The following is a 27,860-nucleotide window of genomic DNA, read 5'->3' on the forward strand; positions in this document are numbered from 1 at the left end:
ACACCTTTCTTATTGTGTATGAGCTGGCTTGCATATCTTTTTCAGGGAAAACCTGATAGACTTGAGTACTTGAACTCTTGCAAAAATTCCATCCTTTATACACTCAACAAGGAATAGTTTGTTTTCCTCTGTTTGGGAATAACTTAAACTATGAAGCAACTGAGTGTAAGGCAATACCCCATTGTAGGAGCATTTTTCACTGTCTGAAAGGTGTGTGCAAGTGAAGATGGACATGTATAGGTGCTGAAATGAAGATGTGAAAGCCAGCTGCATTGTAAAAATAACACACTTTATGGAAGGCACATTGCCATGTGTTTGCTTCTGGTGGCATGCTATTGACCAGGCTCTGCTCTGAGGAGGCAGTGGCTCGTTCTTGAGCTTAGGGATTGCTGTTGGATGCTGTTCTCATTAAGCTACTCCTCTTGAAAAACCTGGATGTGATTATCTGGGGAGGTTGATGGTACACCAAGAAACCTGAGTGCTATGAGAGGCTGTAAGAGAATGCGAAGCATGTGTTTTGCATGTGTGCTCTGAAAACTTTCCACTAAGAGCAGCATCTGTGTTAGATAGGTTTTCATAACATTGAGATCATTACATCAGGCAGTAGTAGGTGCAGAATTGTTATATGGGAAGTTGTCAAGTTGGGCTGGCTTTATGTGCTGGCCAAATCTGCAAACATTTCCAGTGCTTATTACGGATTGGTAGATGTACGCAGGTACTGCATTAAGGTTAGTTTTCTGTCCAGTGTGATGCTCTCCTTGGGGTAAAATGGCAATTGCCGAAACGTTAGTTACCTTGGTTTGGTCACCTTTTGTTTGCTTTGCTAGTGGTCATGAAGGATGGTGAAAATAACATCTGATTATGTCAGGAGAGGCTTGGGCTAGTTATTTGGATGCCTGGTTCATCTGATACCACCTGGTTCACAGTTGGCCTTGCTGCGAGGGTTTACTGATACCAAGCCTGTGTAACAATGGGAAAGACAGTGTTTGCCAGTATCTGATTTCACCTTTATTTTTTTTGGTGAACCTGAAGAGGGTAAGCTTCAATGTATAGGTTTTACATAGTCTCACAAGCTGCATGCAGTGCAAACATGAGCGAGTTGCTCTTTGCGGTGGTCCTCATCCTGGAGCAGGATGAGGAAGCATGGATGTGAGGAGGAAGGATGTAACCTGTGTTATTAGCCCTGTGTAATAATAGAACAATGGGAAAGAGGAGGTCAATGCACTGAACACGGCATCCCTTTGCTGCTGTTGTAAGTTTAAATCAAATATCTTAGAATTTGTTTTCTATTACATCTAGGCTGTCTTGCAAGATGCTCAGATGGGAGCTGGAGGAACCGCTATCTCCCAGGTTAAAAAAAAATAGTTTTTGTGTAATTGTCTATTCTAGTACAGCAGTTTTCTTTTTCAAAGAGTTAAGTTAATCCAATAGCAATAATGAATCTGATATCAATGTAGATCTTGGCAGAATCTGACATCATCATGCGATGTAAAATTTGTCTACTCTAATGGTGCTCATAAGGCTATTAAATTAACTATTAAATACTTCTGGGTACTTCATTAACATTAAAACAAACAGACAAAAAAGAACAAAACAAACACCACCACCACCAAAACAAACAAACAAAAAAACCCAAACAAAGTAATTCTAAGAAAGCTGCAAGCCTTATAAGCACTAGGTAAGAGTAGAATGCACAGTCTTTATTACGTGCATAGATTTTGCTTTAAATAAATCAACCCTGTTTATTTGAAATTATTTCCGTCCCAATATATTTCTGAACTCTTTTTGTTTTTAGTGCAACTGCTCTGTTATGCTGCGGAAATTAATGCCTAGGAACAGGCAGACTAATCTGTGAAAACAAGTCAGATGAGCTTTAAATTGTTGGTTTAATTGGCTTTCTAAACCAAATTTTGGAGATTTTCTTTATGTTATGTAAAGGGTGAGGGAGGAATGCAGACATGTTTACTTTTAACAGAAAGATCTGAAACTCCTATCCTTCACACGTGCTTCGTGTAGTTATTAGCACTCTTATTAAATGAAGAAATGTATGTAAAGAACATCTCCATAAGAAATTTTTCTTGTTTTCAGGTAGAAATGTAAGCTGTTTCTTTTAAATCACATTCTGGATACTAGGAAATACACCTTCACGCTGGGGGAATTCAGGGGTTGCTGCCCTGTATTGGCAGCTTACCATGCGGCTGGCTTGGTGTGGTGGAGGGTAAATAATGGCTTTAAACAAATAGAAAGAATCTTCCCTGTGCGGGAGTTGAAATCTCATATATAGTGCTACTGTATTGTTACTTAATTTGCAGAAACCCGTTACCAGTTTACATATGCAATAGTTAACGCGACCGAAGGCTGGTTTGGTTCTCTATCCTCTGTCTTTATTTGCTGTTGGTTGGTGGCACTTTCTGGAAAAAGGATCAAGTTTCTTTCATCCGTCTCAGTCACAGCATGGCTGAGGTCGGCAGGGCCCTCTGGAGGCTGCCTGGTCCAACCCCCTGCTCCAGCAGGGACACCCAGAGCAGGGTGCCCAGGGTTGGATTGCGTCCAGGTGGGTTTTGAAGATCTTCAGGGAAGGAGACTCCACAGTCTCTCTGGGCAACCTGTGCCTGCGCTCTGTCACCCATACAATAAAGAAGTTTTTCCTCGTGTTCCTATGGGACTTCCTGTGTTTCAGTCTGTGCCCGTTGTCTCTTGTCCTGTTGCTGGACACCACTGAAGAGTCTGGGCCCGTCATCTTGACTTCCTTTCCCCCGGATATTTGAGTACATTGATAAGATCCTCTCTGTCTTCTCTTCTCCAGGCCTTTGATTTTGGTAGGGCAGCCTACACGTAACATAAAGCACTGTGGATGCTAATAGGAATAACGTTGTAAATAAGCTTTGCTTTGGTTTCAGATCAGTGGGTAGAGTTTTGGTGTAATCACGAGAGGATTGTACAAGAAAAACTTGAATTTAACTGCATTGAGAGCAAGTTTTGAAATTCTGACTTGCATTGCATGTAACTTTCTTGTCCCTTAATAGGGCATTGCAGCGGATTTATTGCCTGGGCTGGAAAATTCAGCCTAAACTACAGCTAGAGCCTTTTGCTCAGCGTAAAGGAATGGCAGGAAGGACTCATTTCTCCCATGTTGTTTTGTCTCTGGCTCTGCCTAATTCCTGGGATCTTCTTCCTACTTCGTTGTTTCTATGTCCTTCTTGAGACTCCTGTTACTTCATCATCACCTTCTTCCTTACTGAGTTTCTCTCGTTTTGAGTGACTTCCCCAATGTTTCTGGAGAAAGGAATTTCCATTGTCATTGTGAAGAAATTTCTGAAGCAAAGAAAAGATTTTGAGCAATAATTCTTGTTTTTTGCTTTACTTTTGAAATGTATGTGATAAACCGGTTCCCTCCTCCCCCTTTTTCTTTATTAATTTTTTAGTAAAATGCATTACAAACCAGGAAATGAAGATGATACAGACTTAGTGCATTTAAAATAGATAGTTTTCCTTGCTCAAAGAAACACACGTTGAAGCTTATGAATAGCTTCTGAGTAGCTCTGTCAAGGTCAATGGGCTTACTCATGCATTTGAAGCTGTGTGTGTAAGGAGCAATTTAATTGCACAGCTGTCTTGGGACCTTAACATGAGATGTTGTCTTTGAGGATGGGTACTTTAGTTTGCCAACAGCTTTGAATCTTGAGAGCAGATGAAACAGCTAGCTGTTCTACTGATTGTGTGCTGCATTAATCTGCTCTTTCCTTGTCTTGTAACTGAGCGGATACAACTGTAGCTTGACAGTCAGAGACATCTTCACGAAGGAGAGCATCTAACCTAAAGAACTTAGCAAAATTATTTCCCATTTACTAGAGGTTTCAGTGATGTGAAAAACTCTGTGTGTCCTTGAAGATAAGAGTGGCCAGGATAAGGCAGGCTAAGCAAGTCCATCAGGGAAGGACAGTTGAAAAGAAGCAGTTTTCTGCACTGAATCTGGTACTGGGGAGGGCAGGGGATGTAGTGAAGGGTAAGGTGGCAGCGTCAGATTGTCTTGGTAAAACTGCTGAAGGGTCCTGGGTGCCCTTCCTGTCAAGGAAAAAAGAAAGTCAAGCAAACCACAAGGAAGGGGTGGGGAAATAAACAACAACAAAAAACCACCACCACCTGGAAAAAAACATTAATCTTTTCTTTCCATAAAAGATTTCTTCCTTTCGTCTCAAGTAATGGGGGGTGAGTAGAATACTACCATCTTTTGATGAGTTACTATATATACCACAATACAAATACGTCGAGTCTTGTGCAAGTGAAATTGAAACATCAGCAAGTGATGGTAGCATTTACATCTTTTTCTACTGTGTCAAAGATTCCTCTAGTACTTTATTAATTAAATATTCCCCAGGTGTCCTGGCGCCCTTGGTGAAAGGGGCATCTGGGAGCAATCCACAGGATGTGAAGCCCAGCAAAGCACAGTGTCCGAAGCAGCAGGAGGAGTTTAGGTAGGCAGGGTGTCAGTCCTAACGTTGGAATTTCTCCAGGAAAGTTTCAAGTCTAGACTGCAGACCGCTCTTGTGGGGGAAGAGCATATTGCTGCTTGGCAGTTCGAAAGACCTGCAAACCAGCAGCAGTATTAAGACAACTTAGATACTTTTCTTGCTTTGTCCTTGCAGAACAATTAAAGACTGATTTGATTTAAAATTTGATTTTTACTTTTATCTTTTAACCTAATTAGAGAGAGAGGTTGCCATTTTGAAACTAGAACCAAGTCATTTATTAGCAGGTACATAATTTCATATTAACCACTTTATAAATTGTTTATTGTGCTTCTTTTTCCTAATTTCCTTTTGGTAGTGATGTTTTTCTGAAAGTATCTATCACTACTTTACCGACATGGCTTCCCTGCAGAGTATAAAGCATGAAAAATATTTTCGTTCCTCAAAACAACTATGGACAGGAAGCTGAAATACAGCAAGGTGGAGAAGAACCTTTACTGTTTTCTGGAAATGGTGGGTTTGTTCTGATTAAGTTACATCCAGTGGGAAATTTTGCTGGATGTCGATGCAAAAGATTGAGCCCTGAAACTTCTCAGCAGAATCATGAAGCGTATGACTGAGGCTCCAGCCTCCTGATCATCCTCATGGAAGTCTTCTGAACTCACTCTAACAGGTCCATGTCCTTCTTATGCTGGGGACCCTGGAGCTGAATACAGGGCTTCAGGTGGGGTCTCACAAGAGCAGAACGGGGGGGAGAATCACCTCCCTTGCCCTGTTGGCCACACTGCTTTTGATGCAGCCCAGGATATACTTTATGGACTTCGATGACAGATCAGGGTATGTGAGCAGAATTGTGAAAGTTTAAGCAACTTCTGCCTTGACCTTGCATTTTCTTTTTGCACTTGACTATGCCTAGCTTTAAAGTATTTCTGTGAACATTAAAGTGTGCAGTCGTCAGCTGGTACTTCTTTAATATGGATTTCTAGAGAATTGTGGTGGGTTGACCTTGGACTAGCTGCCAGGTACACTCCTAGCTGCAATCCCCTCTTCAACAGGACAGGGAGAAAACAAGATGAAAAAACTCTGGGATAAAGACTGGGAGATTACTTACCAATAACTGTAAGGGCAAAACAGACTTGACTTATGGAAAAGTAATTTATTGTCAATTAAGGTACAGTTGGATGGTAAGAAACAAAGACAAAATCCACAACACTGTCCCTTGTCCTTTTTTTTCCCAAGCTCAGCTAAACTCCTTCATTCCTAACTCTTCTACCTCCTCCCTACATCTTCATATATTTTTTTCTATTTTTTAGGAGGGGCAAGAAGCACAGTATAATTTTGAGGACCCAGCTGTCAGTGAGAGTCCATGCCTGCATCGGTAAGTGAAGTTCCACATGCCTAAAAAAAGATAAAAAAAAAAAAAAAAAGACAAAATGGATCCCTTGGAAGCACGTCTAGGGAATATGAGTCAGGCTTGCTGTGTTAAGAGTAGTAGGCCAGTACATCTATTTCTTTGTTGTGTTTGCTGCTCTGTAAAATTGCTATTAGTTACATTATCCTTTAGTTATGTTAAACATCTCAGAGAAGTATAGCATTTGAAAGTGAAATGCGATGGTTGGAGATGCTCTGGAGAATTTTGGGTTATTTGTCTTGCTGCTGCCTTTGTATGTGCCTAAAGAAGATTGTATTCTGAACTGAGAAGGAAATCTGAGGTATTGTTGGCTCACAGCAGCTACAGCATTTTAATAGCATGTAATATTTACTGCTTCAGGTCTTTCAGATCTTGGCTACTTACTGTCATTATCGCAGTGTTGCTGTCTTGGAAGTACTCTGGTTAAAACAGTGCTGTCACGAGGCAAAGTCTGAATTAATAAAGTGTGTCACAAGAGCTTTAAGATTGCCTGTGTGGAAGCAGACTTGCTGTCACAGAGCTAATGTTCTCTGCTGTTCTATAGACCAGCGTGCTTCACGGAGCGTTAGTGGCAAAGCTCATGCTCATGTTTGGGTAATGTTAAGAGAGATGTTATAGACGTCTGGTTTAAAATCAAATCCTGTATCTACATGCCATAGTTGCTTGATTTGTTTTCAGTTTTTCTGTAGTGGATTCAACACCCTAACTTGTTTACCTCGTGGATGGTTTTGCTTTAAGAGATCACAGATGAAGCATTAGAACATAGACACTTTCCTTAATAAAAGAAGAAAGTCGAAGTTTGTGTTACTGCCACAGTGCTGTTGCTGTTGGAGGTTTCATGCTTTAAGTACATCTAAACTTCTTTCCCCTGCCCCCAGGACGTGTTATGAAATGGCCTTTATGGGAATTTGAACTGCGTATAAGCAACCTACAGAATTCCTCAAATACCTACCATTGAGAGCAAACTTCAGGCTGCATCGTGCAGGAACAGATTCTCCATTACTACCATTGATTTGGAGAACTACAGTAGAGCAAGCCTGTGTGTTAAGTATTGGAGGAGAAACAGAGATGGTGCAGAGTCTGGGCTGATCTTGTAAATATGAGTGAAATTATGAACAGTTTAGGGAAGCTTGTTTTTGTTGGGTCTGTGAATATCTTTAGCAAAATAGACCAGTGCACCATGAGAAGATTCCGTATGTTTCCTGTATTGACATTTTATAAAACACTTTTAATGTAAAATTTATAGTTTCCGCAGATTGCAGGAATTGTTGCCAGCTTCTCTGCGTGGCTACTTGGTTTTAATCCGTTTGCGATCAAGCTTACTGCAGGCAATTAGGCATATTACTGTGTGTGTATTGTAATTGTTCTTGCGTGGAAGTGTATTCCTTTGTCAGGTGCTGCTGTGCTTTGGCAGCAGCAATGCATTCAGCGCTGAGTACAGAGGAAGCCAGGCTGCAAAACTCGAGTCCAGATCTTAGCATCCTAGAAGTGAGGTGTGTTTGGATGTGGGTTTTTGGCACGGGTCAGTACAGGCATAAAAGCCAAATGCAAGATCTGGTTCTAATTTCCAGCCCCCCTCCTGAAGTTTAGATTTTCAGCGTAAGTTTTTGTTTCAGCCCATAGCTTGTTGTCATGTAACTTCTCTTTCTTCCTTTTTTGTTTCGATGTATTAAATGTATCTTATTTTTTTTGGAATGTGTTTGTTTGAAGCAGTTCTTAATAGCGGCATTGTGTGGTAAACTGTCGGTCAAACTTGGCACAGGGCAGGAGGGTTGTTTCTCTGTCAGTGGTTGCTTTCCTTCATCCTGCGTGTACTTTCACATCAGCTGCCTGTTAGGTCTCTTTTGAAATAGAAGTATTAGGTTTTAAGGTTAAAAGATGCGTTACATATTTGGAGCAGAAGCCGGGAGCTAGAGCAATCTGAGATGGTGTTACGTGGAATAAAAACATCTTGCTGTGACTATTTTCTTTCAGTCCCCACCCGCCTGTGTTAGAATTACAATTGTCTTCATGTTATCCCTGGAAAGCATTGTGGTTAGAAATGTTTCTGACTATGCAAAGTCAACGCTGGCTAGCTAGGACTGCCTTCCGAGAAGTCCTGGCTTCTTCTGAGGCCCTTGCCTCAGAGCCATCCTTGCACTGAAGGTTTGTAAATCGTTTTGAAGAGCCAAGCAGTGTACAGAACTAGCTTTCATGTCATAAATTCTCCCATTGGGAAGCTGTACCAACGTCGTCTTCTCTCTAATACGTTATACTTTTAATTGTGGGAAATGCATGACTGTTTACGTTCAGATCTCCAAGTAAAGTTTTCCAGCATTAGTGGCTTTGGTTCTCCAGGGAATTCAATGGGCCTTAGTGTCAGAGGATGTATTGACTACAGGCCAGTATTTTTTAAGACTTAGGAAGCTTTAGCAAATCCCAAGTCAAATGTGGTGGTGTGTTTTTGTTTGTTTTGTAATTGTTTTGTTGTTGTGTTTTTTTAGCAGGGCAGGGAATGAATAAAGCCTAATAACCTGTGTGTGGAAGTTGCTAGAGAGAAGTATTTTCTGCTCTGTTGCATACCAGTCACTCCAGAACATCTCAACTCAATTTAATGCATTGGTGTATATATTATTTTCTCTCAAATTGAGTTCTTGTCACATGCTTAGACTAAAGGTCTTTAAGCATCAAGGAGCAAATTTTCATTTAAATATAGCTCTACTTATTTTCCCATTTTGGCTTCATCCTGATTAAAGCGTCAGTACTAATTAAAAGATAATTTCAAATATGAAATTGAGGTTTTTTTTACTAACTGCCATATTTACAGCGTTCTTTTGTATGAAAAGAATTGCTGAAACCAGTTTTGCTCATAGAATATAAGTAATTGAAAATTACAGAGGTATTCTTGCACCTGTTGATGTTAAGGGTCCTTAGTGGAGGAAGATCAAGTATTGAATTTTACAATATCAATTGTTTTTTTCCCCAAATCTGTCAAATTTAGCCTTTTATTTCAATTAGATTTATTGTGAGTTAATACCCTGTGGGAAAAGTCTTTCTGGTATTTTTGGCAGCCATGTGACTTTCCTTTTATATATTTAGTCGTGCCTTACCATAAGTTTAATTTGTACGTGTTTAACAATTACAGGGCTCAGCTGAAGCCCTGATAAAGTCCGATGTAGCTCTGAAGTGAGAACCCCAGCAGTGCCAAAAACTTTTGCCCTTGAAACTACATGGAAGACTTTAGTCAGAGCGACTCTGACAGGGAAGTTTTAAAGCTGCTGTGAAGTTTGAGCTCCACTCTTCCTGGGCTCGGTGCCTTCACAGCGTGGTTGTTTGGACAGCTCTGTTTGCTTCAGCTGCTGCTTCCTTCTTGCTTCGTGGGCCTGTTGGTTGCATCTTAGTAGTTTGCTCTTAAAATCTTGGGTAGCCTCTGAGGGAAAAGACACCGTTTGCTCTTGCGTACCTGAGTGCTGTACCTAGCCCAAGAGTCCCATGTCCTCTTTTAAAACGTTTAGGTTTGGGACTGAATCCTCTGAAGTGTTACTCACAGTACTGAGAAAGAGTTTGGGCTAGGCCTGTGATAATAGCTTAGAATGCTTCTGCCAAAAAACAAACAAACAAAAACAACCAAAAAACAATAATGTGAGTTTTAGGTGTTAATACAATGTAATACAAGAAGAATGCCAATATTGATGGTTTATGTAATTCTGGATACGTGTATGGGCCTGGGATTGGTCAGAGTGCTGTGTCTTGGAAGAATGGGAAATGTTGCAAGGTGTATTAAATTTTACTTGTCCTTTATATTGGTCCATTATTAAAAATAGAAAACAAAACGACCTTGGTTGGTTATAATTTTTTTTGCATTATATAATTACACTTCAGTATCGTTACAGCCCCTTCCTGCATTTATGTGAAGTCTTGCTTTTATCTGTTGCTAAATGAAAAACACCAATGTGCGTAGATATCTGAGTATTAAGTTTCGTAGCTTGAACCAGGTAGGTCCTTAAACAGCGTACAAGTCTATTACTGCAAGGGTCTTGTTAAATGTATAATCTAACTTCATTATTAGTCATCGTCACTGTTTTATAAGCCCGTTCTGTTGGCTTTTGCACATAGGCAGTTGCAGATTTACTGGAGCTTAGTGGATTTACAGCGCGCTTGCCCTTCCCCATCCTTCCATGAGCGCTGAGCCGTGGATTGCTCCCAAGTAGGTGATGTAACGTTGGCCATGCAGCACTGCAGCTGTTTCTAGCCCCTGTCATTAGGGCATCTGCTTTATCTAGCCATGTTAGCACCAATATTGATCTTTTTCACGCAGACCTTTGGGTTGCCTTTTTGACATCATCTTGCTCTTGATACCTCTTATGAAACTTGGCCATAAATATCTTTGAGTTGTTTTTGTTCTGTTACACCTGAGGGAAGCTACAAGCTAGTTGTAACTACAGGGCTAGTGCAAGCCAGCTGTTTTTATTTGTCCTTTCATGGCTGAAATATGCATCTAGTCCTCATTTCCATGTACAGTTTTCCCTTCTGTTTTCCATTATGTGGACTTGTTGTATGTATTAGAGCAGATATGATTAGGTCCTGCAACTATTTACGCATACATTGAACCTTTGGTATGACCTTTCACTCCAAGTGCTTGAGCTGCAAGTCCCTTCCCAGTGGAACCGCGTGCTTTCCTGAAGACAAAATCAAGGCTCAAGTCAATAACTGCATCTGGCACTTTGTTGCAGGGAAGTTAAGATACAGAGAGATGGAAAAAAATATGCTTTGTCTTTTTGTGAATATAGTATAGAAGAGTTGAAAAGACAGAGTGGTTCTGGTTAAGAAAACGTGAAACCATGTTGTATCTTTCTCAGAGGGCAGAGTTAAGCTTGTGCCTACAACCCGTGTTATTGGTACTTTATCATTTCAGATGCTTCTCCCTCCAAATCTCATTATCGTATTGCATTTGTCTGGCATATCCCCGTTTGCAGTGTGCTGAGGGCTGGAATGGAGTTCTCAAAGTTACGGAGACTGTGAAGCTCCTGCAGTTGATGCTTCAAAACTTTCTGCTGTCTCTTTTGTTTTTCTTTTTCTTAAAAGGAATAGCTTATTGAATTTAAAATAAACAGCTTTCTTGTGTACAACCATCCAAAATACGCTAAGAGGAAGAGTCTAATTAAAAAGTTTTCCTAAAGGAAGCTTAATTGTGGCATTAGGTCTTTCCTTTGAGCTCTTCATTTGGGCCAGCTTGATTTATATACTCAAATGCAAGTCTCAAGAAAAGAAGTACTTTGGATTGTTTGAAGGGCATTTTACGGTTTTCTGTTCAGTGTTAGGCATTCCTAATAGAAAACATTTTCTGTTGGAGAGAGAGAACATGTGGAGAGCATTAGCAGTTCAGCAAAACGTGCAACCGATTCGGATTTAATTTAAAGGGAACAAAAGAGGTGCCTTGAGAATTTGTCGGAAGCGCTGTGGTTTTCAGTTCTGTGCGCTGATGGTAACAGAGAGGTGAGTAGAAATTGCTTTATCAAGTATGTTCTTAGCATAATTGGGACAGGGGAGATGGTGATTAATGGATTTAATAGTGCTACATAGGGATCCCGCATGCATTATGGATTTGTAATCATGACACACCTCCTATGATTCTTGCCGTTCCTCGGTAGAAGTCCCAGCTTAAATGAAGATAATAAACAACATGTTTATTAGATGTAAACTGACATCTCACAAATTGAATAAATGTGAAAAATGATGCCGGAGTTTGGAGGCTTTTTTTTTAGGGTTAGTTTTTTTTTTTTTAAAATAGTATGACATGAGTTCTAGTTAGGACAGTGCAGACAGTACTGGGGCCTGCTTCCAGGTGTGGTTGGAGATATGATTGGTTCAGCTTTTTTTTCGGTTTGGGTGAATCATGAAATAGCTGCAAAGGGTATGATAAAAATACCTTTTTGAGCTTTTTAGGCTTATTTAAACTTGCTTTACTGAGAATGTGGAACAAAGATGCGTCAAGTAAAATCCCATGGTCTCCTGATCAGATTGCTTTGCAAAAAATTTATCTGTATAGATAACTTATGGTGCTTCTCTTCAAAATGTACACCTCTTCAAACTGAAATACTAGACTCATGTTGTACTCCTAGTGCATGGTTATAGTCAGCCTCCTTTGTCGGATCAACCTCAGCTCTTCCTCACAACCTGTTATCTGCCTGCCTTTGTTGGTCTCACCAAGGAAACTCAGGGCTGGTTCTGTATGATTTCAGACGGTGTTTGAGACAAAGCAGGGGGCTTTCCAGGAATTGTCTCTGTATTTCATGTAAATTGCAATTCTTAAAGTAGGCTTTGCAGCAAAATAACCAAGAAGCTGTAGAGCAGATAAAGCCTCTGTGAGCAGTGGGTTGTTGCTTTAGAGCGCTGAATTCGTGTTTTAAAAGGGCTTGTTCCAGTTTTGAAAGGACTGCTGCGGAGCGTGCAGTGGGATGCTTTTCTTGTCTTGGGAAGCTTTGTGTTACAATGTGGAAGCTTATCTGACTTGACTTGCACCTGAAAGTGCTGCAGAAATTGAGTGAGATGATTTTGAATTGGGATATCCTCCTTATGACTTCTTTTAATGACAGCTTACATTTCCATTGCAATTCACTTTTCTTACAATGTGTTTAAAAAAAATGCAAGGGAGAAGAAATCTACTTTTGATTCTTAACAAATGAGAAGATTTAAAACAAATTTTGTTTTTAAACAAGTAAACAGAAAAGTCAAGTCATCTTCAGCAGTACCTTAAAGGAAACCACCTCTTCATAAAGCCAGGAAAATACGTAGTATGATGCTTTGTTTCCCTCCTTTTCCTTGATATAAGCCAATTTAGACTTGTTTCAGATACGTATATGTTTTGAATGAGTAATAAAGTGTCATGTTACTGATATGTGGATTTTTTTGTGGATATTTTTTCATGCAGTCGAACCACACATCTTTCTGAAGATTAACAAATTCTACCAAAATACAGTATTGGTCTTATTTTGTGTATGTAACCATCTACATGGTGTTTGGAAAATACTGCACCTGTGCTAATGAATTAAATTTCACAAAAGAAAAGGAGGACTAAATTATTGAATTAATGTGAAACTAATCGAGTATACTACCCTTCAGTTTCTGAAATTTCATGTCCAAAAGAGGTGTTGCCATTGTTAGGATTAGATTTACCCTTTTCTTGTAATTTAAAGTTATAGTAAATTCATGCAGCCTATCTCTCCCCTCGGAGGCTGGCCTGGGCTTAGTCTCTCCCAAACTGTGGCTCGTTCATCTCGGGTCACCCAGGTGGGACAGTTGGGGGTCTCTCATCCCCTGGGCATTGTGAAGGGGAGGAGGTTCTTATAGCTGTCCTGCTAAGATGGGGATCTACAGAAATCATTGCTGCTGTATAGCTGCTAGACATGAATGTGGCAAGCTTGGTTTTGCTTCTTTTTTTTAACAGCCCCCATATTTTCAAAGAGGTATCCTAAATTTCATTAGATGTAGGAGTTTGAGTAGTTTTCTCCAAAGAAGAATAGCAAAAAGAATTTCTTGTAACCTCTTAGTTCCATCAGTAGCTCTAGTTAGTTTTCATATAGTTTCCCTCTAGCTATTTCCATTTCCTACTTCATAGCCTTTGTATTGAAAGGCAAAGCAGCTCTCTTAGTCTTTTGGTGTATCTAAGACAATTGAACTAATCTTGCTGCAGACTGAAGCACAGCACATTCAAGCCCTTAACTAAGAAAAGAAGGTTAAGTTCGTGTTATGTCTTCAAATAAATTAGCGGTATGCTTGGAAGAGAATGGAGTGATTTGTTTCCTGCTTCTATCTAAACCTATTGCATCAGAGGATATAAACCAAATGAATTTGGTTCAGATTAGTTTTCTGGAGACAGTACACGACTCAGGCCTATTTTAAACTTTGCCCTGCAAAAATTGTTAGAGGTGCATCAATAAAATAAAATTAAGCACTTAAAATTATGGAAGAGAAATTAGGAACTGCTACTTAAATGCTGTGGGTTTGGAATAGGAAATGTTGGTAATTCTTTTGGCTGTCATTCTGCTGCTGATTTCATCGTTGTTTATAAGGAAGATGGAGGGACGCTGCTTTTGCTCTCGTGGAATTAAGGTAAATGCAGTTCCTAGCTCGCTCAGATGTTCTTAGATGCATGGGTGGAATTGGCTTTGGTTTGCCACTCATCTCTAATCATGTATACTGAAGATGCTATTAACATTAAAGATGTATAGAAAAGTGATACTCTTCATCTCAGGTTGCCCAGAGAGCTTGTGGAGTCTCCCTCCTTGGTGGTCTCCAAAAGCTGCCTGGACATGGCCCTGGGCACCCCGCTCTGGGTGTCCCTGCTGGAACAGGGGGACAGACCAAGTGGCCTCCAGAGGGCCCTGCCAACCTCAGCCACGCTGCGAGTCTGTCTTGTTCAGCTGTAGATTTTAGCTCTTGGTTTGCTAAAATTTATGGAGTTGTGTGGTGATTCTGAAGTGTCTGTAATGCAGGTTGTGTCTCTTCCACAAGTTTTTGGGTAGATTAAGAAGTGGATTAGGGATGGTTATTTTTGTACAGCATACTTCTACTATAATATAAGAGCAGAAGTATTGTTAGTCCATAAAGTAGGAATTGTGCTACTAGGGAAAGGAGGCTTCATTCTGTTTGGAGTGAATCCACCACATGTAGGGCTTTGGAGTGGGCGCCTTGGAAGAGTTTTGGCGTAAGAAAACTTTGCATATCCTCTTTAGTACTGACAAAATACTAAGCCTCTACATGTCTAGAGAATGTCTGGGCTACTTTTTCCCCAGTAAATGACTGAGGGAGATCCTATGCAAGAAATAGGGAAACACTTCCTGCGTGTATTCTCTCCTGTATGATTTTTTTTTCATTCACTACATGTCTGATTTCTGCTTTCTGATGGATGCTTTTGTTCTGTTACTTGACTGGCATGCACCACAGAAGAATGCATGCTCAGTTATGCTTTATGGTGTTTTATTTCTTATTAGCTTAAATAAGGTAAGGTAAGGTGTGACTCTGTGTTTCAGTGGTATACATACAATCGTACATCTGCTTCAGTCTGCTTATCTTTAAAATGGTAAGCAAAATGGTCACTGAAGCCTCAAACTGATGCCTTTTTCTAACTTTTCGTGAGCTCGCTGTGAAGCCCAGTGTATGGATAGCTTCTTTTTCAGTCTTTGTGTAATGACAAGTCAGTTAAGTTCTGTTACCATCTCAAGATCTTACAGTGGGTGGTGATGTGATATACATGTGGTTTCGTAACATAGTCGAAGTAATTTTTCATCCAGTTTTATTAACTTTTTATGAAATGTAATGTTAAATGCACTGTCTAATAATTTAACAGTTAAGATACAGTTGCTCTGGGTATGGCCTAGCATCAGTATTACTGCTGGATTGCACGTTACTCAAGTTTTCATCGTGCCATTCAAATGACGTTTGCTGTTCTTTTATTGCCTTCAGCTATCCTATTCTTCTCTCATTTATATCTTTTGATCTTTTTCATGTGCAGCTGCTTTTATTTCTGTATAAGTGAAGATGATTTAATTTGTAAATTGGAGTCATACCAACTTTCTTTCTTTCTTGAAAGAAATATCCCAAGGACTATGGAGCTTTATTTAGAATAGGTGGCACAGCTCTCTGATGTAACCTGTTGCCTTCTGTAAGACTTCTAAGTGAGCAGATCTGCTCATATTCAAGCAAAAACATGTACTATTCTGCAAAGTATTTGTATGGTACCTTCAGAAGGTTAGATAAAATGTTCATCTCGGTTTCAGATATGCCACAAGCAGAGGTGGTGATCACTGATGGAAGGATCGCTGAGGTTGTCGCTATGGTTTTGTACACGTATGAGTCTGATGAAGCTAAGGACATCGTATCTCCATCTGGAAATGGGAGAGGTGTATGGGATTTTTGGAGTATTTCATTGGCAATATTGTAAACATTATGAAATGTAATGTAGATAATTTCCTTTATTTCACAGCTTTTCATATTTTCTAGTATTACTCTGTTAGTTGCCCTTTCCTGTATTTTAACAGTGATAACATCTCAGTTAAGTTTCTCTCTTCCCTGTGTAAGTTTCAATAAAGAAAAGAAAAATCAGGCTCCAAAGAGGTAAACTTGCAACCTCTTAATTTAAAACCTAAGGAGACGTTACTGTGGATGGCCAGCATGCTATTGTAAGTGGTGGGATGTCACAAGCCATGTCAATTCATATTTAGCAGTTTGAGATGAGCCTGGTATGTATGGAATTATAGATCAGGTTTCTTTTAACCTTTCAGACATTAAATATTTAGCTCTGGTCTTACTATTAAAACATGAAGAGGAGTGCATGAAGTTAACTTGTTGATGTGCTGAGGAGGGAGGTATAACTGTTGGATGTGTTCCTTGCTTCTGTAATCCAAATTTAGGTTCACTGGCTGTTTGGGAGCCTGTTCAATGTCAAACGCCACTGGAGAGATTTGCTTACTGCCTGGCCTCATTTGAAACACAGACAGGTGAGAGTGTGGAAAGCTCCTTGGCATATTGGGCACGGGAGGAGGCCTAGGGTCTACTCACTGTGCCCCAGGGCCAGGGTTTACAGCTCAGCCCTTGCGTGGCTGCAGAGCTTGCTCCACAGGTGCAAGGGCCGTGTGAGCAGCTTCGTGCAGCAGAGGGTGATGGCGGTGGTGGCAGCCAGCTGACAGTGCTCTTCTGTGACTTGCTGCTTGGAAGATGTACAAGTGGTCTCTGTAACAGCATCAGATGCATCACAAGGCTTTTCTACTTCTGTGTTTTGCTTGACGTTACAGTGAGGAAAAGCTTGCTGTAGAAAACATGGGCATGTTTGCATGAACAGTCTAGCATCATACGTAACGCTATCCTGAAAATCTTTGGGTACAACCCTCACAAGGGAGTATCATCATCTGTTGTTCATTTGAGTGGTTATTAATTTCTAGTATATTACAAGTATTTCATTTCCAGAAAAGATTAGGCAAGGAAATAAAATCCTCCTTATGTTTTTGCCCAGATAGCACTGCGGTATTTGTGGGCATTTTGTGCTCTGGGAGATGGGAGCAAAAACCATGCTCAGCAGAGCTCCAGAAGGCCTGGGCGTGAGTATACACTGCACCACATTCCAAAGGTTCGTACAAGGGATGAGTATAATGCACAAGCAGCCACGCATACCCTAGATTATTTGCTGTGGGGTGCCCTTGTAGCTGTCACTGTCTCCTGGGGGTTTCTGTCAGAGGTTAGTGGTCTGCACATTGCTGTCGCTGTGGTCTTGCTGTTCTACGACATGTACCTGTGCTGTGGGTGTTGTGTGGTTTAACCAGCAGCTGTTTTCTGTTCTGTGTTCCTTCGTCAATGTGCTGTCATTCAAGTATCTTTACTAGATCTTGGGGGAGTTTTCTTAACCGTAGAGCTACAAGGTTGAATCTTTTTGTTGTAAAGCCAGTAAAATTCATGTAATTTGGTGTAAACTATCAGGACCTAAAGGAGCATCTGAGCTGGAGCTACCTATTTGAATAGCTCCCTGCTACCCTGGGGTGCAAGGTACCATTTCCAGCCACCCTCAGAGACTGCTGGCCAGGGAGGCAGGAGGTATTAAAAATCCAAACACAGAGGTGCCCAGACAGCCCCTAAGTTTCTCTGTAGTGAAAATGGGTGGGCACATGCTACACAGAACAAGCATTTTTGTAATTGCATCTGCTTTATGGAGACTGAAAACCCTTATTCGTACTTCTTTTATTTAGAAAAACAAGAAAAACAAGCTAAAACCACCAGCAACAAAACACCATGGACTTAATTCCTCTCTATTCTCTGCCTTCCTCTTATCTTTGTTGCAGGTAGGGAGTAGGAGCCTTACAAGCCTGATCCAGCTGACAGGGAGCTGTAAGACACTGGCCTTTGTTTTCCTCCATACTGCTTGAGTTGCTCCTAGCTGTGGTGTGTGTCTGAAAATAACTTCTAGGTGAAGCTTTAGTGCTGTATCATTGCCATGAGTCGTCTTCTTGTCAGCCTCCCAGTCACTTCAGACATGCAGCCTGGCGTCTGTGTTAGCCTCTAGGCTCCCTCTGTCATCGGTGAACAGAGTTTGTCTAGAGGGCACTTCAGAACATCCCAGTTATGCTCCTGCCCTGAATTGCTCTCCTTCCATTGACCGTAAAGGGAACTGACAGGGAGAGGAGCTGCCTGGCTGGGAGGGTCGAGTACTCTTCCCTTGTTCCTTTCTGTTCTCTGTCTGTAGAGCCCTGATAGTCATTCTGGGGTAACAACAGTTTTTAGTGAAATTGTTTTTTTTTTGCCAAGCTCTGAAAATAGTTGCACTGATTTCTTCTTCCTAATTTCTACCAGCATCTAATATATATCTGGTATATGCTAATACACATAGTGATATAATGTCAGTGAAAGGCTTTGACCAAGAAGGGCAAAGATGGAGTTGAGGAACAGCTGCTTTGAGCAACGTGTTCTCCTCTTACCTGCCTAACAGATGCCTTCAGTATCTTATGAAACTAATATTGCCTCTAGCAGAATTAAATTCTGCTCAGCGGCTGCCTCAGTGAGTGAATTTTGTCTGCTGGACATTGTTCTCATTATGCTAGTCATGCTGGGATGATGATGAGGTCCTTTAGCCCAACGCGTTATAAAAAGAGTGTTAGGTAAAATAAGATTTCAGGGGCCTGGGCAATGAGTTACCTCCCTTGGCTCTAAGATCCATGGTGTAGTTGGAAGCAAATGGAGAGAGAGTGGGGTCTCTGTGGCTGTGTCCAAGAGCTTTGTTAGGGCTGAGGCAGAAATTTTGGATGTGGGGACACAAGTTTGTCCGGGCAAATTCCCATCTCCCATAAGATGGTTTGGGGTAAGAGGTGATCCATTTGAACTCTGCGGAGCACTTGAACGTGATGGTGCGTTTTGATAGCTTGTGCCACTGTTTCCTGGAGGGCAGGTTTGCAGGCAAGTCCCTTCCCAGGAGAAGGAGAAAGTTACAGTTCTGCTTTAGCTCCAGGAGTGGTGTTTCAGATCAGAACTTCCTCAAAGCAAGCCAACTCTTTCAGGAGTTACAGAGCCTGCTGTGCTGCATGCAGAGCTGCGAACACCTCCTTCCGAGTTACATACACAGAGGAGGAGGATTTCTTTCCTCCTCACGTATTTCCTGGTGCTGTAGTTACTTTTTTTTCCCCTGAATTCTCTGAGCCCGTGTAGGCTGGTGCCCTGTAGCTGGGGTTTTTCAGACACAGCCTGTCGGCGCCTGCAGACGGATGGATGGTGGCAGTCGGTCGGGCACAGCACACTCGCCCTCGCGCATCCCTCCCTTGGAGGGTCAGGTCGGCTGTACTTTGGCATTAAGCTCCCTGCTGGAAAGATCTTTTTCCTTGTTTCCTGTGAATAACAAGGAAAAGGAGGAGAGAGGCGCTCCGTAGGCTGCCGCCGTACCTGCCCTCACTTCTGGGAAAACAAAGGAGCTATTTTCAGGGCAGCTGCCTGTTCAGGGGGCTTAAATGCGATACCGTATCAGGAGCTGCTGTAGTGCATGTCACCGTTCGCCCCTTTCACACCATCTCATTGGGAGATAATGAAAGGGTGCCTTTCACATATCATTTCTGCCTTCATTAGGTGATATCACGAAGAGCGTTACGGTGACCCAACCACGGCCCTGTGACCTGATCGTAGCTCCTGCAGTTCGGTGCTGCTGTTCTCCGCATGCTTGCTCATACGTGACAACACTGTCCTGCAGTCTTCTCTCTTCTCCTACCTCAGTGATAGCATTTTGAGTGTATTACAGCCTTAGTACTTCTCAGGGATGCCTTGTTTTCTCCAGAAAGAGAAGCAGAAAGATGGTTTGGACAAACAGCTTAAATTTCCATCCTCCTAAACTCTTTTTTCATGATTTTTTTGGGTTAAATAATATTAAAACTACACAGGGTAACTCGTACCTTTCTCAACCTCCAATTTATGAATAAAACAGCTGTTTGCTCACAGGCACGTATTTGGGGCTGCCTGGGTCTGTGAGTATTTTGATGTTGGAAGGCTTTTAGTTGCTTACACTGGCACAGATCACCCCCTTCAGCATCTCCTGCTGCTCGGTCTGTTCAGCAGCGGCCAGGGCAGTGATGTCCACGTCTTTCTTTTTCTCCCAGTGCTTCTTCAGTTAATCCTGTGGTTAATGTAGGGCAGAGAGCAGTGTGCATGCAAGTGAGCCCCTGACTATTTATGTCTGAATCTGAGACTTCTGAGCTCCTGACTGATAAGGTGGGCAGCTTCACGGTGGCGTTCAGGAGTTTCAATCTGACTGAACGAAACATGAATTGGGGAACAAGTTGGCGATAATGGCCTTTCCTTGATTCCTCGTTGTGCTGCAGGTTGATGGTTCAGTTCTTCCGTTCTGATGTAGTTAGGGTTACGTTTTGCAGGTTCATTTTCTTGACAGTCTTGGGCAAATACAAGAAAATAAAATTTATTGGAAAAACAGGGTTGCCTAAGGATGGGTATTTCTGTCCCGTTTTGATTCAGAAAGTTTCAGTTAAGGACCTAATAGCACAGTTTTCTCAACCTTATGTTTCTTGTCCCACACTATCTTGAGATAAGTAACTGTCTCAACTCAATAGGCATGAAGGCAGTGGTGTACTGATAACTTTTGCAGAGGGTGACTGAACCCCTCTGTGCACCTGCAATACAAACGCTGGTTATTTAGACACTCGATTCTCTGCATTCCAGCTCTAGTAATTTCCAGTGTGGATGTCTTTTCATTATTTTTTTGATTGCTCCCTTTCTTTAACTCTGCTTTTTCTCTGATTATCTCTTGAAACCCATTATAACGTTCCTATTTAGCAGCTGTATCATTTGCACATTTTTTCAAAGGGTTAGCTTCTTGTGACTGGTGTGCAGGTAGGAAATAGGGTGTCTATGGGGAGGATCTCTGTGAACATTCCTTGGCAACAAGCACGATAAAAGCATATTCTGTTTTCTAAAAGGAACGTAAATGAAACCACTTCTTAATCTTTAGCAACTAAACAGAAAGAATAATAAGGACCGCCCAGTCCTTGCAGCATGGATTTGCATATTTGGAAAAATAAGCAGGTAATAGCTTAATGGGAAATAACTCTGATAGTCCTAAGGAAGTAGTTGTTCGTAAGGAGAGCGTGAATACGTTGTCTTGCTTTTGTACTTTAATGAAATACATTGCAAGTACATATGGCCAACAGGTATAATGCAGGCAAGTGCAGAGCTAATTTATGTTATCTTGCATGATCAAAGAAATGATCAAGGTAGTTGCCTTATTCTGTAGAGGGTTACCTTACAGAAATATTTAGATTATTCCTGAGGGATAACTTATGAAAGATTTCCATCTTCTCTCTTGCAAAGAGTGGGCAAGCGTGAAGTGAGTCATGAAAGGGCTGTAGAACAAAATGTCCTTGCTGGGTCAGATCCAAGGTCTGAGGAGAGCAGTCCCCCTGCTTCTTTCTTAATCAGGCAGTAACAGCTGCCTGAGGGAACAGTACAAGAACAGAGCAGGTATTTCACCAGAATATTATGCAGCCTCTTCTAGTTTTGTGCTTTGTGGTCTTTGTGGTGTTATCTTCACAATTAGTAACCCTCTGTGGATTTTTCTTTCAGGAACCTACCGAGTTACTTTTAAGACATTAAGACACCATCCACGCTTTTTACCAGATAGGAAAGGTCACAGCTGTGAGCTCCAGCAGTTCAGCTGCACTCTGGGTGAGACAGCAGCTCTTTTTGGTTAGCTGGGACTTTAAACTTTCATTTGGTAACCTCTAGATGTGTTGAAAAAAGGAATTACTGGTTCACCATACCTACCACTGAAAGCTCAGTAGTGTGTCTGTTCCCATCCCACCCTCGCCCCAAGCAGTCTTTTTGCAGGTTGGAAATCCCTTGACCTGACTGGCCATTCCTCCAGAGGAAGTCGCACTGTCTTTGTTATGTGATGTTTCCTTAAAATACTTCAACAGTTATTTGCTATTAATCAACCTTGTCATTGTGTCTTTTCTAGTTCTGTTATATAGCTTCTGAGACTGGGAACCTCAAATGTACCCACTATTAAAAATGTGGCTACACAATTTCTTTAAATAGTGCTATAATTATATTTTCTACTTTGTTTTTTGTTCCCTTAAGAATAACTCCCAAGGCAAGTTAGCTCAGGAGCAGATAAAAAGCAGAACTGGCATCCTCTGAGCATCTTTTGGGTGATAATAGTCAATTCAAATCCATAACTGTATGGAAAGTTTAAACACTTTTTTTTTTTCCTGTGATGCTTCTCTACACTGAATTTCATCTGTCACTTTTATCATCCGGCCAGGGCTGTGTGCTCCTGTGGCAGTTCTTCACGCTTGGAGCTCAGCTTACCTGCTCTGAGTATCTGAGAAGTAATAAACTGTGCTCCTTTTCTGGGTGCTGTTTTTGTTCATATTCATTGCTTGCAGTGATCAGTGCAGGCCCTAGAACCCCTTCAGTTAGACTGAATTGTAGTTTTTAAATAATAAATTGGATATAACTTTAGGTCTGGAATCTCTGAGGGTATAGTGAAAGGTCTGCATTTGCCCTAATAAATCCATTCTGATGTGAAAATGAAGGTGTAACTATATACGTGTTCAGGTGTATTGAATGAGCCAGAACTAACACATGTTCATTGTGCCAGGGTAGGCTTGTCTTGACTTGAATATGATTAGTCACCACACATCTGTTTTCCATTCTAATTAAAATGTAACCAATACCTCTTTCCGCTTGTTCATCATCGCTGCTTTTTTCAGGGATTCATAGCAGCTAGACTCAGAAAAAATTTCAGTGCGTTTGGCTGAAATTTGAGATCATTTGTTCTCGGAATAATTGATTGAACATGACCCTTACATTTTAATTAACATAATTTAGTAAGAACACTGACTATAATGACTTTAATTTGACACAAAGTGGGTCTTTGCTGCAGGAGCTCATTACCATACCTGGAATAACACCACTCGTCTGTTACCACACGCTCCTCTTGTTGAACTGCTGCAGGGACAGCACTCGCAGGGGTGAATTTCTCTTCTTCCTCATGGTGGTAGGTGCAAACCATCTGAACGCTAGAATTTTGTGTGGAAAATTGCTTTTTTTTTTTTAAAATGTTTTGGAAAGGTGACTTGGTGAGCCTGTTAGTGACTTTTAATATTTATGGTTTTAAGAAGGCTCAGGGCAACGTCCCAGCTGCTGGTTTCATGTCTGGTGCCCTGACGAAGAGGAAACTGAAATGTAGCAGAGGCATCCTACCCCTTGGCCAGAGTCTGGGGCTTTGGGGATGCTCCGGATGTCAAGAATGTCAAGGATCAGCTAAATTTAGGGTATGGCTTGCTTGGGAAAGTGCTGAGCGCTCCTTCCTGCTCTTCTGCCATGTTTCACCATCCCCTCAGCTGTGCAGGCACATGTATTGGGCTGTGTTTTCTGATGAATCCCTGGGGCCTTGGGATGGGATGGGGGTGTATTGTAGGTACAGGTGATCTGAGTCTTGATGCGCAGAGCAGCAGCCTCCCTGGCAAGACTGTGGAGGTGGAAAGAGGTAGAGGCAGGGTTTCTGCTGCTAGAGAAAGCTTGTCTTGTGGCTGTACCCACAGGTGTGCCGTGTTTTTTTGCATGGGATTGGGAATGGGGCTGCTTTTAACCACGGTACATAGCACTCACCACTTGTACGCACAGGGAAGCTGGTGCCATCACCTTGTCTCTCTCCTTTACTTTTGGCTAGAATTAGCTTTTTTTTTTTTTTTTTTTGCCGCTTTCTGGAATACCTAACTGGTTTGTTTCCTTGGATGACATAAATGACTAATTTCTGGATTTTTATGGAGTGTTGACAGGTCAAGAGGTCATTCATACTACCTGGAGAGTGTGTGTGTGGACTTTAAAGGCTTTCGTGATTAGTCAGGACCCTGCTTACGTGATCTTATTATCGAGACTTATCCAGAGATTAGAAAATTGTGGAGGTGCCAAGGCCATTGCATCAAGCCCTTCAGGTGATAAACTTGGTCTCTGGGTAAGAATCCATGTTTAAAGAGTCCTCATTTAAAGAAAAGAGCTACTAGTACTAAAGGACATTTTATACACTCCTCAATTATAACAAAAGACAAGTTTCATGTTTAAAAGAAAATATAGAGAGAATTTTCATGTAGGTGATGAACTTCTGAGAATTAAGAAAAACCAACATATGTTCCCTGTTCACATTGGGGGTATATCATCCAAACCAATAAAATTGTTCTATGGAATTTGTTTTCCTGTCCTGCTTCATTAACACATCTGAAATCTCCCGATCTTTGTCTTCCTGGTACTTTTATTCTTTGATTAGTTTTCTCCCAAGTTTCCAGCGTGAAACAGTTGCATTAATTTCCATTGAAGCTCTGTGTGTTAAGTTTGTCTGAAAATCAGCCCCCGCATTTGTCAGATATTTCTGTTTTTGAGATTAATATTTTTTCTTCTATAATTGAGCCATTATAATTGTTTATTCCAAGATTACCTTGTTGCAATTTAGCCTTAGGTCTCATTTGAGGAAGGGGGTGAATTGTTTCTTGCTGTTGAATGAAAGATTTGCACAAATGGAAGAAAACTGTAAAGACTGATCTGAAAAGGTAAAATCTGACCATCCACCCACAGAAGGAAGTGGGGAAAAAGCCAGTCCTTTCTGCTTTGCAGTTTTATAGAACTAACCACTCTGGTCATTTGTACTTGTTTGCCAACAGGCAATATGCCGATGACTTCAGTTTTATTATTTAGTTGCTTGTTAATTGTGGATTTCCATTTGAAATTGCTTGAAAATCCTAAAGCCTCAGGGTCCGTTCTCATGTGTAAATATGTCCCACAAGGGCACAAAACAGTATGAGCATGCTGAGGGCAATTAATGGCGAGCGTGGAGGGCAGCCGATCCATGCTTGCTGCAGAAAAGATCAGCTTACCACAGAAACTCGCAAAAAGTCTCCGCAAATCTGCTACGTACATCAGAAATATAAAGCTACTAGGGAGGCGTAAGCTTTGCTTTTCATGAGAAAAAATCCTCCGCAGCTTTAGTTTTTATGCACGAGAGTGTTTATGGAAGTTAATTTGAAAACTTGTGTGCGCTTTCAAGACTGTGGAACAATACGCTGTAAAGAAAGTGCTCTGGGAAATCAGTAATATTTTGTACTGTTCCGTATTAAAGTTAGTTTACTATATCATGTCTAGTAAAAATCACTTTAGAAGATTATTTCTTTTCTGATAGTCTCTATGCAGGGATTTATAATGGAAAGCACATCCTCTGAGACCAGTCCTCTGCTATCCCACATTACATAATCTCCTCTATAAAGTTACTACCTAATATACATGAACGTAGCAATAAATGCTTTTTTTTTGCTTTCAGCTGCATTTACAAATTGTTAAGTTCACTCTGTAGATACTGGATAAAATTGAATTTCTGCTGGCTGTGCAGCAGCCTGAGATTTAATTACTGCTGACCTCACTTGGCATCCCGACTTTGGGAACAGCTGTGTGTGCTGAATCAGATCTTCAGCCTGTGCAAAGTAATTCTCCTCTAAGTCAGCTGAGAAGCTTGTACAGCCTGTATGTCACTTCTGTCACGTATAGACAGAAAACACTTGCACCGAGCTTCTTTGTTGCCCCGTGGATCCTGGGTTCAAAGCAGCGAGGAGTTTTCCTGGAGGAATCTCAGGGTGGAAAGAAATCAGTATAAACATCCTTGTAGTGGAAATCAGTGGTCACGGAGGAAGAAAGATCTCCTTCTTCAATTTCAGATGGGACTTTTCTGTTCCTCAGTTATCCCGGAGGTGTTTTGTGGAGCTTGTTTTATGCTGAGCATCCTCTCGTGGCACTGATTTTAAACAGGAGAGTGCTGTAAGTGGCGTGTGGTCACTGAATATCATTAACTTAGAAATGTAGGCACATTGGTGTAGGGTGGTGGGAAGGCAGAGGGCATGACTTGGTGGCTGGGTCTTGACTTTCTGAATCTGGGCTATTTATCTTGAGCAAACTGTGGCAGAGACCGCTCCTGGACGCGGCCGTGCTACATACCCTGCAGGTTTCCAAAGGAGCAGCTGTGAAGCAGTGAGGACTTCCACTGGTGTTACAGTAGGCTATTTGGCACTGACAGTGAAATGTGAGTACGTAGAAATACACATGAGGTGACTGAGCAGACTGAAAGAGGGGAACAGGGGATGTTCCCCCCTTAATGAAGGGAATGCCTGCTTCTGAGGATGAGTATGTCAGTGGGTATATCTATACAGTAGGGTGGTCGTGTTCGCCATTGTATCCAAGGTGAACCCTGCAATTTCGTCACTGCTTTAAGAAAATGGTATTGCTGAAGGGAGAAGTGGCAGGGCTGGCGTAGAAGTCCTGAGCGCTGCTGTAAAGGGATACCTGGATTTAAATGAAGCTGAGTTTATTCAATACAAGCTCACTGCTAGAGGGCAGGTCAGCTGAGCAGAGGTAAAATATTGCTGTAACAGACAGATAACTGCTAGGGAAAGAGAGCTTGAAATAGAGTAAGGTAATTAGGGCAAGAGACAAATGTACTGTGTGACACTACATACATGAAAAGGGCTGGAATCAACAGTTACCTTCCTGAAGGCTTTTGGCTGTAACACCAAAAGGGAGGCATGTAAAAATGGAAACAAAGCAACGTTTCTATTATCATTTCTTTTATACAGTTACGTGCAAGGTACTTTCCAAATACTTGAAAAGGATAATCCTGGCTTCAAAGCACTCATTTTTGAAAGGTAGACAGAGGTTAGGGGAAGGGTAACTAAATAAGGAAAGTATATTTAATTTAAATGCCTAATTACATATCCAGAAAATATTTGAAATGGTCAAGGTTAAGAGTTAAAACCTCAAAAGTCAGAAAACACTGGAATTATGGTAGAGTTCAAAGCTTTAATGGTTTATTTCAAAGCTTTTATTTGTTCATCTCTGTTCTCGGCTATGCAGGCTATAGAAGAAGGAAAGACTGAGTGGAGATACCTGGCTACCCCCTGCTATTTCTGACCCCTGTGCGCATTAAGTGTCTAGATGAGAGGAACCTGTGAAGCACAGGGCACGCTCTGGGTCACAGAAGGCTTCTCACTGTCCTGCAGGCAACCAAAAGGCAGCAGTGAGTCCTGAAAGATGTGGCTATAGCCTAGAAGAGAGCATTTCACATCGAAATGTTCAAGGAGCTCCGTGTTCGACTCGCAAAGCTTTGTGAAAAAGACTCTGAAGGGGTCTGCTGTGTGGAACCAAAAGCTGGATGCAGTGCTTCTGACAAATCTTCAGATCGATTTCTTGGCACTTAGAAGGGCATAATAATGGATGGCAGGGGAAGGCAGAGGTCTTCTGTAGGAATTTGTATTTTGCCAGTGATTTTCTCAGTTATTTGCTGACATCAAAAGAATGTTGACATCAAAAAAAAAAGTTTTAACTTCAGGTGCTGGAGGGAGTTTGCTTTAAAAACCACATTTTTTTTTTTCCCCTGTATCAGTAGATACAGATTGCTCAGGTTTTCTTGCTAGTTACTGGTACAGGAAAAAAATAGCACAAAGCAAAGTTTCTCTGTTGTGCAGAGTGAACCATCTTTTCCCTCCTTGCCTTTCACTAACTACCTCTTTGCCTCCAAGGAGGGAGAGAACAGGAGAGAGACAGCAGACCATATGGCTAAAGCTTGGCTAAAAAAATAAACAGCAGAGAGTAGAGTCTTAAAATAACAAGTGTTAGGTGACATTAACAAGAAGCAAAGCTACCAGAGTGACTTGTAGCTAACCTCCTGGTGTTCGTGTGGACCAGAAATGTCACTCAGAGGTTGTGAAGGATGATGACTGGTAAGGCATCTGCTTCTTCAATCAGCAGTGTTGGTCTAGGGATAAGATTCTCCTTAACAAATAAATGTAACTTTGACTTTATCACATTTCTCTGTTACTAACACTAAGTTGGTTGGTGCAGTGCAATGCAAATCTTTTTTTCCTCCTATTTTTAGAATAGTACTCAGTAGGGTAACTTCCATCTTTTGGTAGAAAGGCTGTGCG

The 27,860-nt window shown here is 41.3% G+C and overlaps 1 protein-coding gene across 10 annotated transcripts in view; it reads left to right on the forward strand.

Annotated features, from left to right (window-relative positions):
• The window catches only part of FHOD3 (formin homology 2 domain containing 3), a 404,913-nt gene that overhangs the window by 45,280 nt on the left and 331,773 nt on the right, over nucleotides 1-27,860 (forward strand). For all 10 annotated transcript variants that reach the window (XM_048077544.2, XM_048077540.2, XM_048077554.2 and 7 more), the window contains exon 3: nucleotides 5,783-5,847. In XM_048077544.2, coding sequence (XP_047933501.1) covers nucleotides 5,783-5,847 — 65 coding nt within the window. The remainder of the gene's footprint in view (nucleotides 1-5,782; nucleotides 5,848-27,860) is intronic.

The sequence above is a fragment of the Anser cygnoides genome, chromosome 2, assembly GCF_040182565.1.
Source record: "Anser cygnoides isolate HZ-2024a breed goose chromosome 2, Taihu_goose_T2T_genome, whole genome shotgun sequence".
Lineage (NCBI taxonomy): Eukaryota > Metazoa > Chordata > Aves > Anseriformes > Anatidae > Anser > Anser cygnoides.